Raw genomic sequence first — 14649 nt, forward strand, 5'->3', positions numbered from 1 at the left:
CATCTCTTTATTTGTCACGTAATACAAAATTTTTTCATTGTCCTTAGTTATAGGTTTTATTAATTTTTGTTGTCCGTTCACAGAAATTATATCACATCTCTGTAAAAATCTATAATCACTTGAACTCTTTTTTACACTTAATTTTAATAGTTCCACTTTTTCAATGCACTTTTTGTATTCCTCAGAGGATACAAAAGTATTATTATCTGCCCGTTTTTTTGAAAGCAAGTCTTTCAAAAGAGTCTCGAAACGATTTTTACTGTCAAAATTTTCCATTTTTCGCGAATAATTTGAGTCTTTAATTAAAGGCAATCAATTGCAAACTAACCAATATTATCAAAGTTTACATTAATCAGCCTGGTTATCATAAATTTAGATACTCGATTGTAAACAAATAGAAACTAATTTCTTTTCATATTATTATTCGCGAGAATAATAATATGCGAGACTCACTCTATTGTAAACGAAATAATATTACATTTCACGAGACATTTTATTTATAACTAGTCGATAAATTTCGATTAAAATGAATTTAAATTAAATTAAAAAATTAATTATCAACATTGCCCAAACTGGACTAGGCATTGTCGACATTGCCCGAAAAACCTGCATAATATAAATTTTTTCGGACATTGACCGAAACTGACGGTCATTGTCGACAATGCCCAGTGGCTGTGGGCAATGTCGACATTGCCCGGGCATTATCAAACATTGCCCGATTCCGGACATTGACCGTAACATATACATTAATACCTAGTGGACGTATATGATGAAGTTAAAAAAAATAAAAAAACGAAAATGGCGTCCTTCTAAAGCCAATGTTTAAATAATCAAAATCATCATTTTTTAAACAATGACTTCAATATTTTTATATAATATTACAGAATAATTCAAAAGTGATTAATAATTGTTGACTATATAGGTTATACATAAACGAATATTTCATATTTTATAAATCAGTTTTTGGTATTAAATTATATGTAACACTACAGGTATCTACTACACCTGCTACAAGGCTTGACGTAATAAATTTACAAGAACAGTTGGACATGAGACTACAACAACGACAAGCAAGAGAAAATGGAATATGTCCAGTGCGACGGGAATTATTTAATCAATGTTTCGGTGAGTAGAGTTAAATTTAGTTTAAATATTGTGTATAGAGTAGAACGGGGTGAGGTAACAAACGGGGCGAGGCAGCTAATTGCATCTTATTTCTGCATCTTTTTTTCAAATCGTGGGCTGTTGATAATGTAGAGTGCTTATGGTAGTTTACTTTAGTTACTAACAGATAGACATTATTGCTGCAGCAGTTTAGCTGTGACAGTATCATTTATGAAAACAGACTTTTTGTGTCTTTTTGTGTTGATTCTATTGGTTCTTCTAAATGTTTTTTCTTTTCTTCTACTCAAATACATTTTAAACCTAAAATTGAATTTTATAAACAATTTTTTAAGAATAACAAATTTATATTTCCTTAAAATGTTAAATTGAATTTAATTAATGTTATTATTATTATATTATTTAAATGTAAATTTTTTAAGTTTACGAGCAAAATAAAAGTAAATTAAGGACAACAACCTTGTTATGTTTCGCTAATTTTAACTTAAAGTTATGTTTTTTAACTATTAAAACCTATTTAAATAACTGCCTCGCAAACCAAAATGTGCTGTCTTGGCTGTCTTACCCCGTTCTACTCTACCTTTCAGTTTTTGCAATCTTTTTAAATTTTCAGGGTGGCGAGTTTTTTTTTTAATTTGAATTCCCGGTCATTTCCCGGTCAATTTTATAAAATTTCCTGGTCAAATTTTTATCAACAATTAAACACTATTATTGTATAATTTTTTAAATGAACAAGAATGGTCATTTCCCGGTTTTCCTGTTCAATTTTTTAAATTCCGGTCATTTCCCGGTTTTTCCGAGATTCCCGGTCAGCTCGCCACCCTGATTTTGTAATAAAGGTTTTTACCACTTTACTATTCTTCTAGATAGAAGTTTAAATATTTGATTAATTGTTACTTTACTATTCTATGTCTGAATTCTTTAAAATATCATACTTATCTTTAGTTCTACCTGTCCGACAATCCAGTTGACTTCTTGAATCACATCTAGAAACACAAAGAATAAAAAAAATACTAAAAATACTTTTAAAAAATATGTGTCCTTTTGAAAAATCCAATATAACCTATAAATGTGGCTATATTAAAAAGAAGAGATCCAAAAGTATCAATAAAAAGGGATCCACTATGTCGGACACAAATTTTTTTAATTTATCCAATTTGGTTGAAAGTTGTTACTCGACGGTTTTTGGAGTCGCTGATAACGAATCTAATGTTAACTTTCAGAAATTCAAATTGTCGAATCCAACATGGCCGAAATTTTTATTAAATTCATCAGATTCGGTTAAAAGTTTTTGCGGTCAGTGATAACAAATTTACGTCGGTATTTAGAAATTCAAAATGGCCGATTCAATATGGCGGACACAAATTTTTTTATTTCATCGGATTTGATTAAAAGCTCTTACTCGATTATTTTTAGGGTCTCTGTTAAAGAATCTGATGTTGGTTTTTAAAAATTTTTCAACTATTTATTTTCAGTCCTGAAATGTTATAAAATGTATGTATGTAAAATTTGCTTTCTAAATATTTTAGGTATGAAAGGACGGAGAGTATCGCTTGAAATCTCGCAGTATATTGGGATTTAATCAGGACCCTGAAATAATTTTTTCAAAAACTTAGACGTTTCCTTTTTCGAAACAACTCTCGTAATTCCGCATTCTTATCATGTACTTCAGCCAATTCTTTTGTTATACGACTGCCCCAGACGGGTTTTCCCTAAATTGGCGCCCAGTTACGCAATTGAATAACACCTCTTTCAACGTAATGAGTGTTTTTCCAACACTACGTCATAATTCGGCACCATAGCCGCCTCTCTCATTCTTAAGGCACACCATCCGAACCAGCCATCGACAATGGACGACCTTCGCAACTTTTCAATAAACTAGTTTCGTCTCTTCCACTCCCAGACAACATTAGTCCTTTCTCTCTCCCTCCTATAAAGAACCTTCGTCAACCATTTTTAACGCAAACCGCCTTTTTCCGGTTTTAACGAAAATCGCCGTGAAAGAAATTTAGTAACGATAAATCAAAAATTTAAACCAATTGTTCACAAAACCTTAAAGGAGAGAAATTTAAAAAAATAAATTTAATACCTTATTTTTTAATGAAATAACAGCAATTAACCTACTAAAAATCTAGAAAAATCGAGTTTATTTTAAAAACCCTCGACAGATGATTTCCATTCTAGGTGAAAAATATTCTAATTTCATGAGTGATCAAATATCTGTAAAAAAATTTAGTGGTAAGACTTTTGGGTTGAACTTTATCGAGACTCACCGTGCCCCCACACCGAAGGAACTTCTGATCAACTGAAAGACGTCCCTACGTAGCCCCTTCGACTTGGTGTCTCCGTCACCATCCACGGCTAAGATTCTGGGCATACCAACGTCTCCAGGAATACCTACCCCTCCGCCCGTGATGGACCCGGTACGGAGCTCCAGGACTGCTTTACGACAACGCCCAGCGCCGCACCAGATCGGCAGCAGATTTGATTCCAGCATATCCAGCGGAGAGTGACGAGGACGTCCTCTAACTAAGCCCAGGCTTCCTCGTCACAAAGACACCTTCACCCCGCTCCCCGAAGAAAATACCTTCCTTAATAGACATCCCCTAAGGGGATGTTAACAGTATCATAGGGAGACAATATCCACTACCAACACATCACCCCAGACTCGGTTCTAACGCAAAAGATAACCAAGCGAGACAATTATTGAACCAAATTCCATGTATCAATTGTCAAAAATTGTATACAGGTCAATGTATGTCTCTTTTATTTAAAAGAGTTCGCGAGCATGAGAGATCCTTTAAAGAAAAAAATACAAACACAGGTCTATGTTCACATTCTACTAAATACAAACATAACTTTAATTTTCCAAACACTTTCATTTTAGATTTTGAAGTCCGTTTATGAAAATTATTTACATACAAAAATATTTAAAATCAACAGTAAATTTTAACACGGATACAGCAATTTTAAGACAATCATAAGCTTTTTAAATATCAAAAATTTAAACTTTCTTTTAAATTTCAAATATTGAATTTTTAAAAACTAATATCAGATTCGTAATCAACGACCCTAAAAACCCCTGAGTAAACATTTTCAAGCGAATCCGAATAATTAAAAAAATGTCCTCCATATTGGATCCGCCATTTTGAATTTTTAAAAACTAACTTCAAATTCGTAATCAGCGACCCAAAAAAGATTAATTCATGATATGTAAAGAAAATCCGTCCATATGAATAATGTGTTCCTCAAAAGGTTAAACTATTTATTAATAAATCAATAAAAAAATGTAACAATAATAAATTAATAGAAACTCTGTTTATAAGGTAAGTTTTTCTTATTTTTTATTTTAAAAATTTTAAGGATTCCTCCTGTTTGCGAATTCTAATACAAATTTTATTTTTATTGTAGGTGTTTTTTTTCTTTTTCGATAGAATAACCAATTAAATGACTGTTAATTTATTATTTTTACATTCTCATCACATGAGAAGGTATTACTTTTGGTCGAAAATTAACTTTTGCTAATTTTATGAAATATTTACGTTTTGGGATCCCCTGAACCCGAAAAACATGGTCCGGCGATGGTGTATGTCTGTTCGTCTGTCTGTAGACACAAAATGTTGTTCCCATGATAACTTTTGAAAAACTTATAGGATTGTTTTTAAATTTAACACACTCAAAGTTGTTGTAAAAATGAAAGCTGAGTTCATTAATCAGCCATTTTCGTTAAAAAATATAAAAACTACAGTACTTTCAAAATATTAAAATTCAATTTTTTCAAATTTTCATTTGCATATTACAATAAAACAACTTTTCTCTATAACATTTTTTCTTAGAAACTTAATTTTTTTTAAGTTTTTGGGTCAGGCCAGCTCAACTGAGTTAAAAAATTTTTATTGATTTTCTAAAATGTTATAACTAAAATATATTCATAAAAGTTTTAACATTTTAGAAAATCAATTAAATTTTTTTAACACAGTTGGGCTTGTGACCCTTTTTTACATTTCAATTTTTGGTCCTATCTTGTTAGAAATGGTTTTTTACATTCTTATCACATGAGAAGGTATTAGATTTGGTGGAAAATTGACTTTTGCTAATTTTATGAAATTAGAAAACGTTTACTATTTTATAAGTTATTAAAATATTTGTATAGCATTAAAAATAACGATTTTTTTCAAAATCTCTGAGTGAATTTCTTGTTTCTTGCTCAAAATAACATATAATAACAATATTTGTTAATATATTTAATAAATTATGTATAAAATATTATATTATAATATTCTATAAAATTTAAATATTTTTTTACAAAAATAAATTTCGTCCTTTCTGAAGGACGGTTGCCGTACTGCCGACAAGACGCCGTAATGTGCAGTGGCGCGTCCTGCCGGAAGGCCCTTCCGAAAGTTTAGGCGCTTGGACGTTCTTTTAAAAAAATCATGCAGAAAATTTATCTAATTGTTCATTTTTAAATCTTCAGTAAATTTAAAGTTTTTCTTATAAGAATTAAACTATCACATCTACTGTATCCGGATTTACATGTTTTTAATCATACATTTGATATTATATTTACAAATCACGTATATAGGGGGAACGAGACATAATGGCTAAGGGGCATAATGAATAATAACCTACGATACCGACGAAGTGTACGTTCATTGTTGAAAAAAAGTAATATAGGGACGTTTGTTTTTTTAAAAGAAACCTGAGATACCAGAGTAACTTTTCTAGTAGATAAACACTTAATTAAACCAAAAATGTCCGAGTAAATCAACAAAGAGTGAAAAGTTAGCCATTACGCTCCTGTCTACACTACACAAAAAACTTGATACTAATACTTTAAGATTATTTTAGCTGCTTCTGCAAATCATGTTTCTGCTAAGAGAGTTAATATAATTAAAAATAACTTCACAATTTTGATCATCAAGACCAAAAATATACATTTTAATCCACTTAATCTTGCAATCATCAGCAAACAAAAACATGTGAGGAGAATGTAATCCTTAAAGTCGTAGTAACTTTAAGAAAAAAAATGTTTTATGAAATATATAATAGGAAACAAGAATTTTTAATAACTCATATTTCTTATAAATGAACAGTCACTAAATTCGTAAAGATATTTAAAGTAATAATATTTTCAGATGAATTGATTCGTCAAGTTACTATTAACTGTGCAGAACGAGGAATCTTGCTGCTAAGAGTTCGTGATGAAATAAAAATGACAATGTCGGCATATCAAACTCTATATCAAAGCAGCGTTGCTTTTGGCATAAGAAAATCCCTTCAAGTTTGTATATACCTCTATCATATAGAATATATTACACAAATGGCGTATACTTCCCTTATAACACACGGTTATTTAGGATATCCTTAGGACTTGTTTGCGTCGCGTAGGATAACCCTTGGATATCCTAGGGATGTCACGGCTTTTTCTATTTCAATTATCATTTTTTTATCCTCTGGAGTTCCAATATTTTGTATTTTAAAGTTGCCGCACCCCTGGACAAAAGCACACCCTCTGCTTTAAGGGTTGAAGTATATTAGTCGGCTAATGGCTCATTTAGAAGGGTATGAATTAAGCTTTAATTTCTGATAACACAAGTCTGCAAAAAAATAAAAATTTCTGTTGTTTGAGATCGAGATGTCATTTCCTGTAGAAAGATACAGCGATATTGCAAACAACAAACTAAATTAGCAATTAAAAAAAATTAATAGAGTAAAAGTTTTAATTTGGTAAGAAATTAATTTAATTTGATAAACAAAAATAACAATATGCTAAATTTGGTTTCAATTGGTTTAGCCATTTTTAAGTGATGCTTAACAAAGATTCTGTGGCATACTGACACACACGTAAATACACATACACAAAATTTTTTAATGGTATATTTGTAATTCATAAGGCTCAAAACGTACAATTATGTGCGAAATTTAAAGTTCAGAGCAATGTACATATAAAATTATGTTTATATATATAGATAAGATATATATAGATAGATTCTCCATACGTTTATGATAAAAAAATATAAATTACAAAACATGTTTTGTAATTTACATTTCTTTTAAGGTACTACTACACTTTAGAATTTAAAAAAAATTAATTTTTTATTGTATTTTTTAACTCCTTATGACTTCAGAAAACACCTCCTAAAGTATTCATAACCAATTGTAAAAAATAAAAGTAAATTTTTCAAAAAATAATCAATAAATATAAAGAGCCATTGACAAATTAAGTAAATCTTTAAGGAGATAATGGGGTCCAGCTTTTTGTTACGAACAGTAGAAACATTAGTGCTAATGTATGTAACAGTGTCTGACATAAAAAAAGTAGAGGGGTTTCAATTTGGAAAAGAATTTTAGGTAATTTATGGATGGCCTCTAACGATACATATAAGGTTTAAACGCGTTTTTCTCAAAATGACAGTTTTCTCAGATTGCGGTCACTTTATGTCTGAATCTACTGAACCGATTTTAATAAATAATAACTCGTTTTGTTTGTTAGCATGTCCTGTGTGTGAATTCACCAGAAAATAGTCAATAAATTACAAAAAACATTTTTGCAGACTAGAAAAATACTGAAAAACGTAGTGTATTTTGACAAAAATTATTGAAACCTCTGTTATTTTTTATTTTAGTCGATTTTTCATTAATGGTGGTTGATTTTTATGCAAGACACATTCCTTTTTAAAAAGCAGTTTGGATTTTTTGTTTCCGATTTGTCAATCTTGAGATAAACTGCCCGCAATTGGACAATTAACTTTTTGGAGTTTCGATCTGGATGCTGTCTGCTGATTATTATATTAAATAAAAATTAAAAACAAACCATTATTTTTATTCTCCAAATATGTACTAATATAAGTAAAAAAGTTTTTTTACATATTTATAATAAAAGACCTACAATTTTTTTTTAAATTTGGTCTTTTAAGAGCCTTCTAAAGTGTAGTAGTACCTTAAGTTTGTTTTTTGTGTGATTGTAATCACATAAAAAAAAACAAATGTATACAAAATTATTTTAAGACTTATCCATTCGCCTATTAAGAAATTGCAATACCAATTGGTTTCCTTTTATTTATCAACGATACAGCTATTGGTATTTCCTTAGAATCCACGATGTTGAAATCAAATAAATGAGAATTATAATAAAAAATGTGCTTCCTCCTTTTCAACAACACTTGAAGAAATAAATAAATTAAAAAAAAATATTATCAAAAACAAAAAATATCCGCTACATACTATAAAGCATTAGTAAATGACGAGCAAAAAAACTTTAGCCGAAGTCAAACCGATTAAAAATATTCGAGCTAGACTGCCCAAAAAAATGACTTTTAATTTTTTTAATGCTACCTTAAAATATTGTTCCTAATGGAAAAAAATTAGATACGTATTTTTTCTGTAATCATTTTTAAGGGTCGGGCTAGTCCATTTTTCTTTAAAACACTGATTTTAACTTCTTAGTATTCTGCAATTGTTAAAAATATTGTAAAAAGAATTTCTATCGATACAGAACTATCTTCATGCTACTGCCAAAAGTTTTCAGTAATTAAGGCAAAGAAATAAATAGTTTTCAGGCCGTACTAGTCCATAAAAAAGCTGAATCTGAATTTTCAGAACTATCGTAAGACTTTAGTTTTCGAGGGCGGCGCTTCAACTCTGCCGCTATTGCGACTTTGTTCTTTTTCTACTGTTCTTCTGCGTCAATAGTTAAAATTTAAAAGTATATCAATGTCAAAGCGGAATTTACAGCACAACAATGAAGAAACAAATGTTAAAATAGTGTAAAAAGTTAAATGATAAAATTGTAAACGGATGTAAAAAACAGAAACAAAAAGAAGTAAACATATATATAAAGTTCAATAAATAAAATTGTAAAAGGACAGATAAAAATCACATAATAAATTAAAATTGTAAAAGGACACATAAATCACAGAATAAATTAAAATAGAAGGAAAAAAACAAATTAAAGCTAATTTAAATTACGCATTTTGGGGGCGTCGAGGTATATACTAATTTTTTCTGCCTTCTACCCTTTTTACGTTTCTTCCTACTTACTTTTTGTTCTTGCGAGAGTTTTCTTAGCCTCTTCGAGGGCTGTCTTGAAGACTCCGCATCCTCCACTACCGGCAATATGGTTCACGTTTTACTTGTCGCTATACTTTTCTTTACAGAGGAAGCAGCTTGAGCCTCTTTTACAGTTTGCGAACTTATGATTGACTTCTTCACACCTGAAACACGCAGTCGATCTGTCCGCCGCACCGCCTTCGATTTTTTTTCCTATGTGGCCATAATCTAGGCATCTATGACACTTAGTGACCATTACTCGCTTACTAATTGTGCACGACATAAAGCCAATATTTATGCCACTTCTTGCAGCTTTTACGCTTCCTCTGGGTCACCTTCCTGCTCCCTGGCTTCTTCAGGACATTTTCCAACACTTGTTGGACTTCTACTTGGGAAAGGCAATCGAAGTAGCAAATCTCCAGCATTATCCTTCGATCCAGAGACTGTACCTTACCCATGCCTTCCAATGCTTTGGAAACCTCCACGGTACGGTGAAGGCCTCTTTATTGGTGTCGCCTCCGATTTTAATTAGGAGGTCTCCCCTTTTTGTAGCCCTTGCAGCTACGACCCTTGTGTGGTTAATGTCTGGATCAACCTCCTTACGAAGGTTTCCCAAAACATCGGCGAACGTCCGTTCATTTAAAATCAATTAACGCTAATAGTCAACAAAGGGACAGACACTTCTTCAGTTAAAATTTTATCTCCGGCCGTGTAACACCTGGCTGTAGTCTTACTTTTGATATTTTTCGATACTTTGGATATTTATGGATGAGTTTGTATAAACTGAAAAATTTTGGATTTCTTTGTATGAATTTGAATATTTTCCAAAAACTTATTTAAAAACATTAAGAAGTGACGTGTGTGTGTAACCACGTGATGAAGTACGGTTAAATTAAAAATTTTGTTTTTTTCGGGAGTGTTCGAAACTTTTTAAAATGCTCGAGTAAGTGAGTGCTTTTTTGGTGTCTAAAGATTACACCGAACGAGTCTGATCTAGAATAAAGGTCAAGCGTTTGTTCGCAGTAAGTCTACAAAAGATTTTTTAATCCAAAAAATATTACTTCATTACGACCCCTACGTTATCTCCTTTTTCCCTTTTTTACACGCAAAAAGTAGAAACAATTATACAAAAAGATTTGTAAATTTTATTTAGCCCATAAGAGTGCGAAAAATGACTAAATTTCCAAGAAATTAAAAAGTCATTAAAAATTAATTATCGTTTATAGTTCACGAATAGACAGACATTTCATAAGTTGAAAATTTACAACGGGCCGTGTAACACCTCGCTGTTGGGGAAGTCTACATGCATATGACAAAATTGAAAGTGACGAAAGTTAATTATTTCGAAAAGTGATTTATTGGGAAATGTTTATTAAGACGTTACCTTTCAGTAGCCACAAACACCTTCTGACACTTTTTGCCACTTTTCGATTTTCTCGTGTTTTTAAAGTGTGCGCCACTCCTCAAAAGTGGTCAAAACAGCGAATCTAGCTGAACAAATACAAGGTTATTAATTTTATACTGGATTTTTACAGCACTATGCTTCTAACATTTTCTGGGATCACTGATTATGTATCTGAAGCTAGTTGTTAAAAATTCAAAATGTCGGATTAAATATGGCGACCGAAAAAGTTAAAATTATTATGGGTTTTTATGGTGCCTTATTACAAATCTGAAGTAAAATATATGGGGCAAAATTCCTCACATGACCAGGTTAAAAAATTTATGTTGTTGAATTTTCTCGAAACTTTGCCAAAATGTTACTATTATTTATGGAAGTGTAAATATAAATTATTATTGAATTTGATAAAATGTTTTTTGAGTTACGGAATATCAAAATTTTGACTTTTTAGAAAATATATTTTTTCCAATTTAATATATTGATAAGTAAAATGAATAAAATTAAAAGTGTAAATAGTGATTTTTAAAGGTTTTTTACGAGCTGCCAACTGGTAATGAAAAAATTGTTTTCTTTTAATTTGACTGAAATTCAAGGTCATATATATCTCAAATATATCTCAAAATCAATTTTTTATTTTTTTTAACCTACCCCAATGGAATGCTTACCTTCTTTCCTATGCGTCAAGGGAAAACCAGAGTGGGAATTTGAACATTTTTCAAGAAAATAATAATTTATCATTATTTTATAAGGAACATTATGATTTAGAAAATTCATTATTTGACCTGGGCAGTTGAGTATAATCAGACAAGATTAAACTGCAATGTATACTTTAGTCTATAATTTTATCTCAAGCTTAAATCAAATTGAATGGTATTTCATACGAGAGGTCGAAAATCAAACCTGAAAATCTTAACTATATATTGGATCCGCCATTTTGAATTTTTAAAAACTGACTTTATATTCGTAATCAGCAACCTTAGAGACTTCTAGAAACAATGTTTTATTAAAACCCATTAAAGTTTTTATTCCAATGTCCGCCATATTGTATCCGCCATCTTGAATTTTTTTAAATCTAACATCATATTCGTAATCAGAAACTCCTAGATACAACGTTTTATTAAAATCTATTAACGATTTTATTCCGCTGTCCGCCATATTGGGGCCGTCATATTGAATTTTTTAAATCTGACTTCATATTCGCAATCAGCGACCCCAAAAAACCTTGGAGTAACGGGCTTTATTAAAATTTATGGAAGCAATTTTTAGAAATTAGTTTTGTCCACCTAGAGCCAAGTTTCAGACCACTGTGCAACGTGAGATTAAGTGACTTTTTTAGTCTCCAAAGTTGATGTCGAAAAAGTGCCACTCTGGAATGCAAAGTCGGGTACAGGCTGCAATTCTCCACAGTAGGTTTAAAAAAGATTTTTTAATTTTTTGAATTAAAATTTCTAATTTTATTCCCTTAACTGCCTGCTGAAAATACTAAATGTGCCTAGAATACCAAAAATAAAAAATCATCTAATTTGTCTGAATCTTGTTATTCAGGGGTTTTCGTGGTCGCTGATTACGGATCTCATGTCAGTTTTTCAAAATTCAAAATGGTGTATTCAATATAGTGTATTCAAGTACCTGAAGTTTGTTACTCCAGGGTTTTACGGGTTGCTGATAACGAATCTGATATCAGTTTCTCAAAATCAAAAATGAAAACCCCCTAAGTAACAAATTTATGTAAATTGCATTAAATTTTAAAAAAGTCGTCCGCCATATTGAATTTTAAAAAACCGATTTGAAAAAGCTAAAAGTGTTGTTTTTAACATTTTTAAACTTTTTTATTACTTATTTAATTTAAAAACAGAAACGTGCGTCGCATTCAGCATAACTTTGACTTTTTAGAAACTATTTTGTTACGTTACCTAATGCTTTGTGCATAAATTGTTAAATAAACCTATTGTAACGTTGATTTTAAATAATCACGTTATAAAAACCGAATTGAGTTTTTGCCGAAACTTCTTCAGTTAATTCTTGATTAATTATTATAAATTAAATGCTGTTTGATATCTTTATTTAAATTTTTTTTATTATAATCATAATTATAACAATGTACAATCAATTTTTTGACTTGTTGTCAAGTTGAAGACTCGTAGAAGACTGTCCGTTCTTGTTTTTCTCTCAGGTAGTTAACTTTCCCCTACTCATTCCTTCTTTTTATGAATCGACCATGCAGATTATTTATTACTCTCATTGTATGTCCAGTGACGAGGTTTCCAATAATTTGACATTGTTTAATCTGAAAATAAACAAAGATACCTCTTTTTGTCTTTAAATACAAACAAGGTGTTCGTATTCCAATGTATTAACCATAAGGAAGATGGCAATATTTTTCATAGAAAATTTCTTTACTTAAAATTGTTAATCAATTTCGACTAAAATTGACATTTAAGGCAAGGGCCTTTGGTTTTTACCCTTCAAGGTAAAGTAAGGACATAACGTCCTTAAACAAATACATAGACATGGCGTCTCTCACAACACGAATAAAGATAAGGAATTATTTTATTTTTTTTTTAACATAATATAACATCTAAGTATTCCACCACCAAATGAATTACTTTTTAACTAGGAAATCTAAACAAATGCGGTAGCCAGAATCGAACTCAACTTTAAACTCAACTCTCCCATGTGCAAAAATAGCAGCTCATCCCATGCATGATTTTAGCCCATGGGAGAAAATAGCCGCCATTTTTATACAAGTCGAACAAGTGAATTTAAAGGTCGTATGAAATTTCCCAAAATTCTAAGCGATTGAATAACGATTAGAATGATCATTTTAATAGAATTTCAAAACATTGAATATCAATTTGATGGAAAATATTGCAATTGTTTTATATTTTTAAAAAGTGTCCTTTTTTAAATAATAAAAAATACAGCTAATTTCAGGCTTAGTAATAATGTTAAATATATTTTAAATTTTAATTTATTCCTATTTATCAAAATTTTATATATTTTGCTATTATTTTTCTTCTTTTATTTGAATTATGCCAAAACATGAGAAAATAATTATTTAAATTTTTTTTAAATAAATGTTTTTAAAAATAGAAATAATTTAAAATTTGAAAAATTAAATCACTAAAAATTTTTAAAAAATCATTTAAAATTAGAAATTTTTATTTAAAAAATTAAAAAATCTTTTTTAAATTTACTGTGGCCAATCACAGCCTCTATGCCCGGCATTATTTCAGAATTGACACGAGTTCGATGTAATCTTAGGGCACTCAAGAAAAACTCTATCTCTTGTGGTTTTAGCCCAAACGACACTTTTCCAACGGCGAGGTGTTTTACTGTTAACGATAATTGATTTTTAATGACTTTTTAATTTTTTTGAAATTTAGTCATTTTTTGCATTCTTATGGGAAAAAAAATGTACAAAATTTTTTTAATAATTATTTCAAAATTTCGCGTGTAATAAAAGGGACAAAAAAGATGACGTAGAAAGGGTAATGAATTAAATTTTTTGGTAATTTACTCCTTCTCTTTCTTAATCACCCTTATCGAGAAAATAACTAAAGAAGTGTCTATGCCTTTGTTAACTAGTAACATTAGTTGATTTTTAAATTTTTGGAAACTTACTCATTTTTCGCACTCTTTTGGACAAAAAAAAATTTCTGAACATTTTTTAATAATTATTTCTACTTTTTGCGCGTAATAGAAGGGACAAGAGAGATAACGTAGAGGGCAAAATGATGTAATATTTTTGGTAAATTTAATCCCTCTCTTTCTCTCTCACTCTTATGGATAACAAAAATTTCAAAAATATTACAAAACTTTTTTTAATTCTCGCATAAAATAATCGGGACAATAGCAATGACGTAGAAAAGTCAATGACGTATAACTTCTTGGAAATACACTCATTCTCTGTCTTTCTCACAATCAAGAAAAAAATTAATTTTTTGAAGAAATTTTCAAAAAAAATTTTTTATGGATTTACAAGCGGGACAAAAGATGAGAATAAAATTATGTAAAATTTGAAAAAATTAAAATAAATTTATTTAAAGTTTGAGAAAACAAAAATAAGAATA

General features: G+C 30.0%; 1 protein-coding gene across 2 annotated transcripts in view; it reads left to right on the forward strand.

The window, feature by feature from the left end:
* Positions 1–14649, forward strand: part of LOC122510585 (33 kDa inner dynein arm light chain, axonemal) — a 91836-nt gene that overhangs the window by 53444 nt on the left and 23743 nt on the right. For both annotated transcript variants that reach the window (XM_043625354.1, XM_043625355.1), the window contains exons 3-4: positions 993–1125; positions 6261–6406. In XM_043625354.1, the coding sequence (XP_043481289.1) occupies positions 993–1125; positions 6261–6406 (279 nt within the window). The remainder of the gene's footprint in view (positions 1–992; positions 1126–6260; positions 6407–14649) is intronic.

Source organism: Leptopilina heterotoma, unplaced genomic scaffold, assembly GCF_015476425.1.
Source record: "Leptopilina heterotoma isolate Lh14 unplaced genomic scaffold, ASM1547642v1 Lhet_707, whole genome shotgun sequence".
In the NCBI taxonomy this organism is placed as follows: domain Eukaryota; kingdom Metazoa; phylum Arthropoda; class Insecta; order Hymenoptera; family Figitidae; genus Leptopilina; species Leptopilina heterotoma.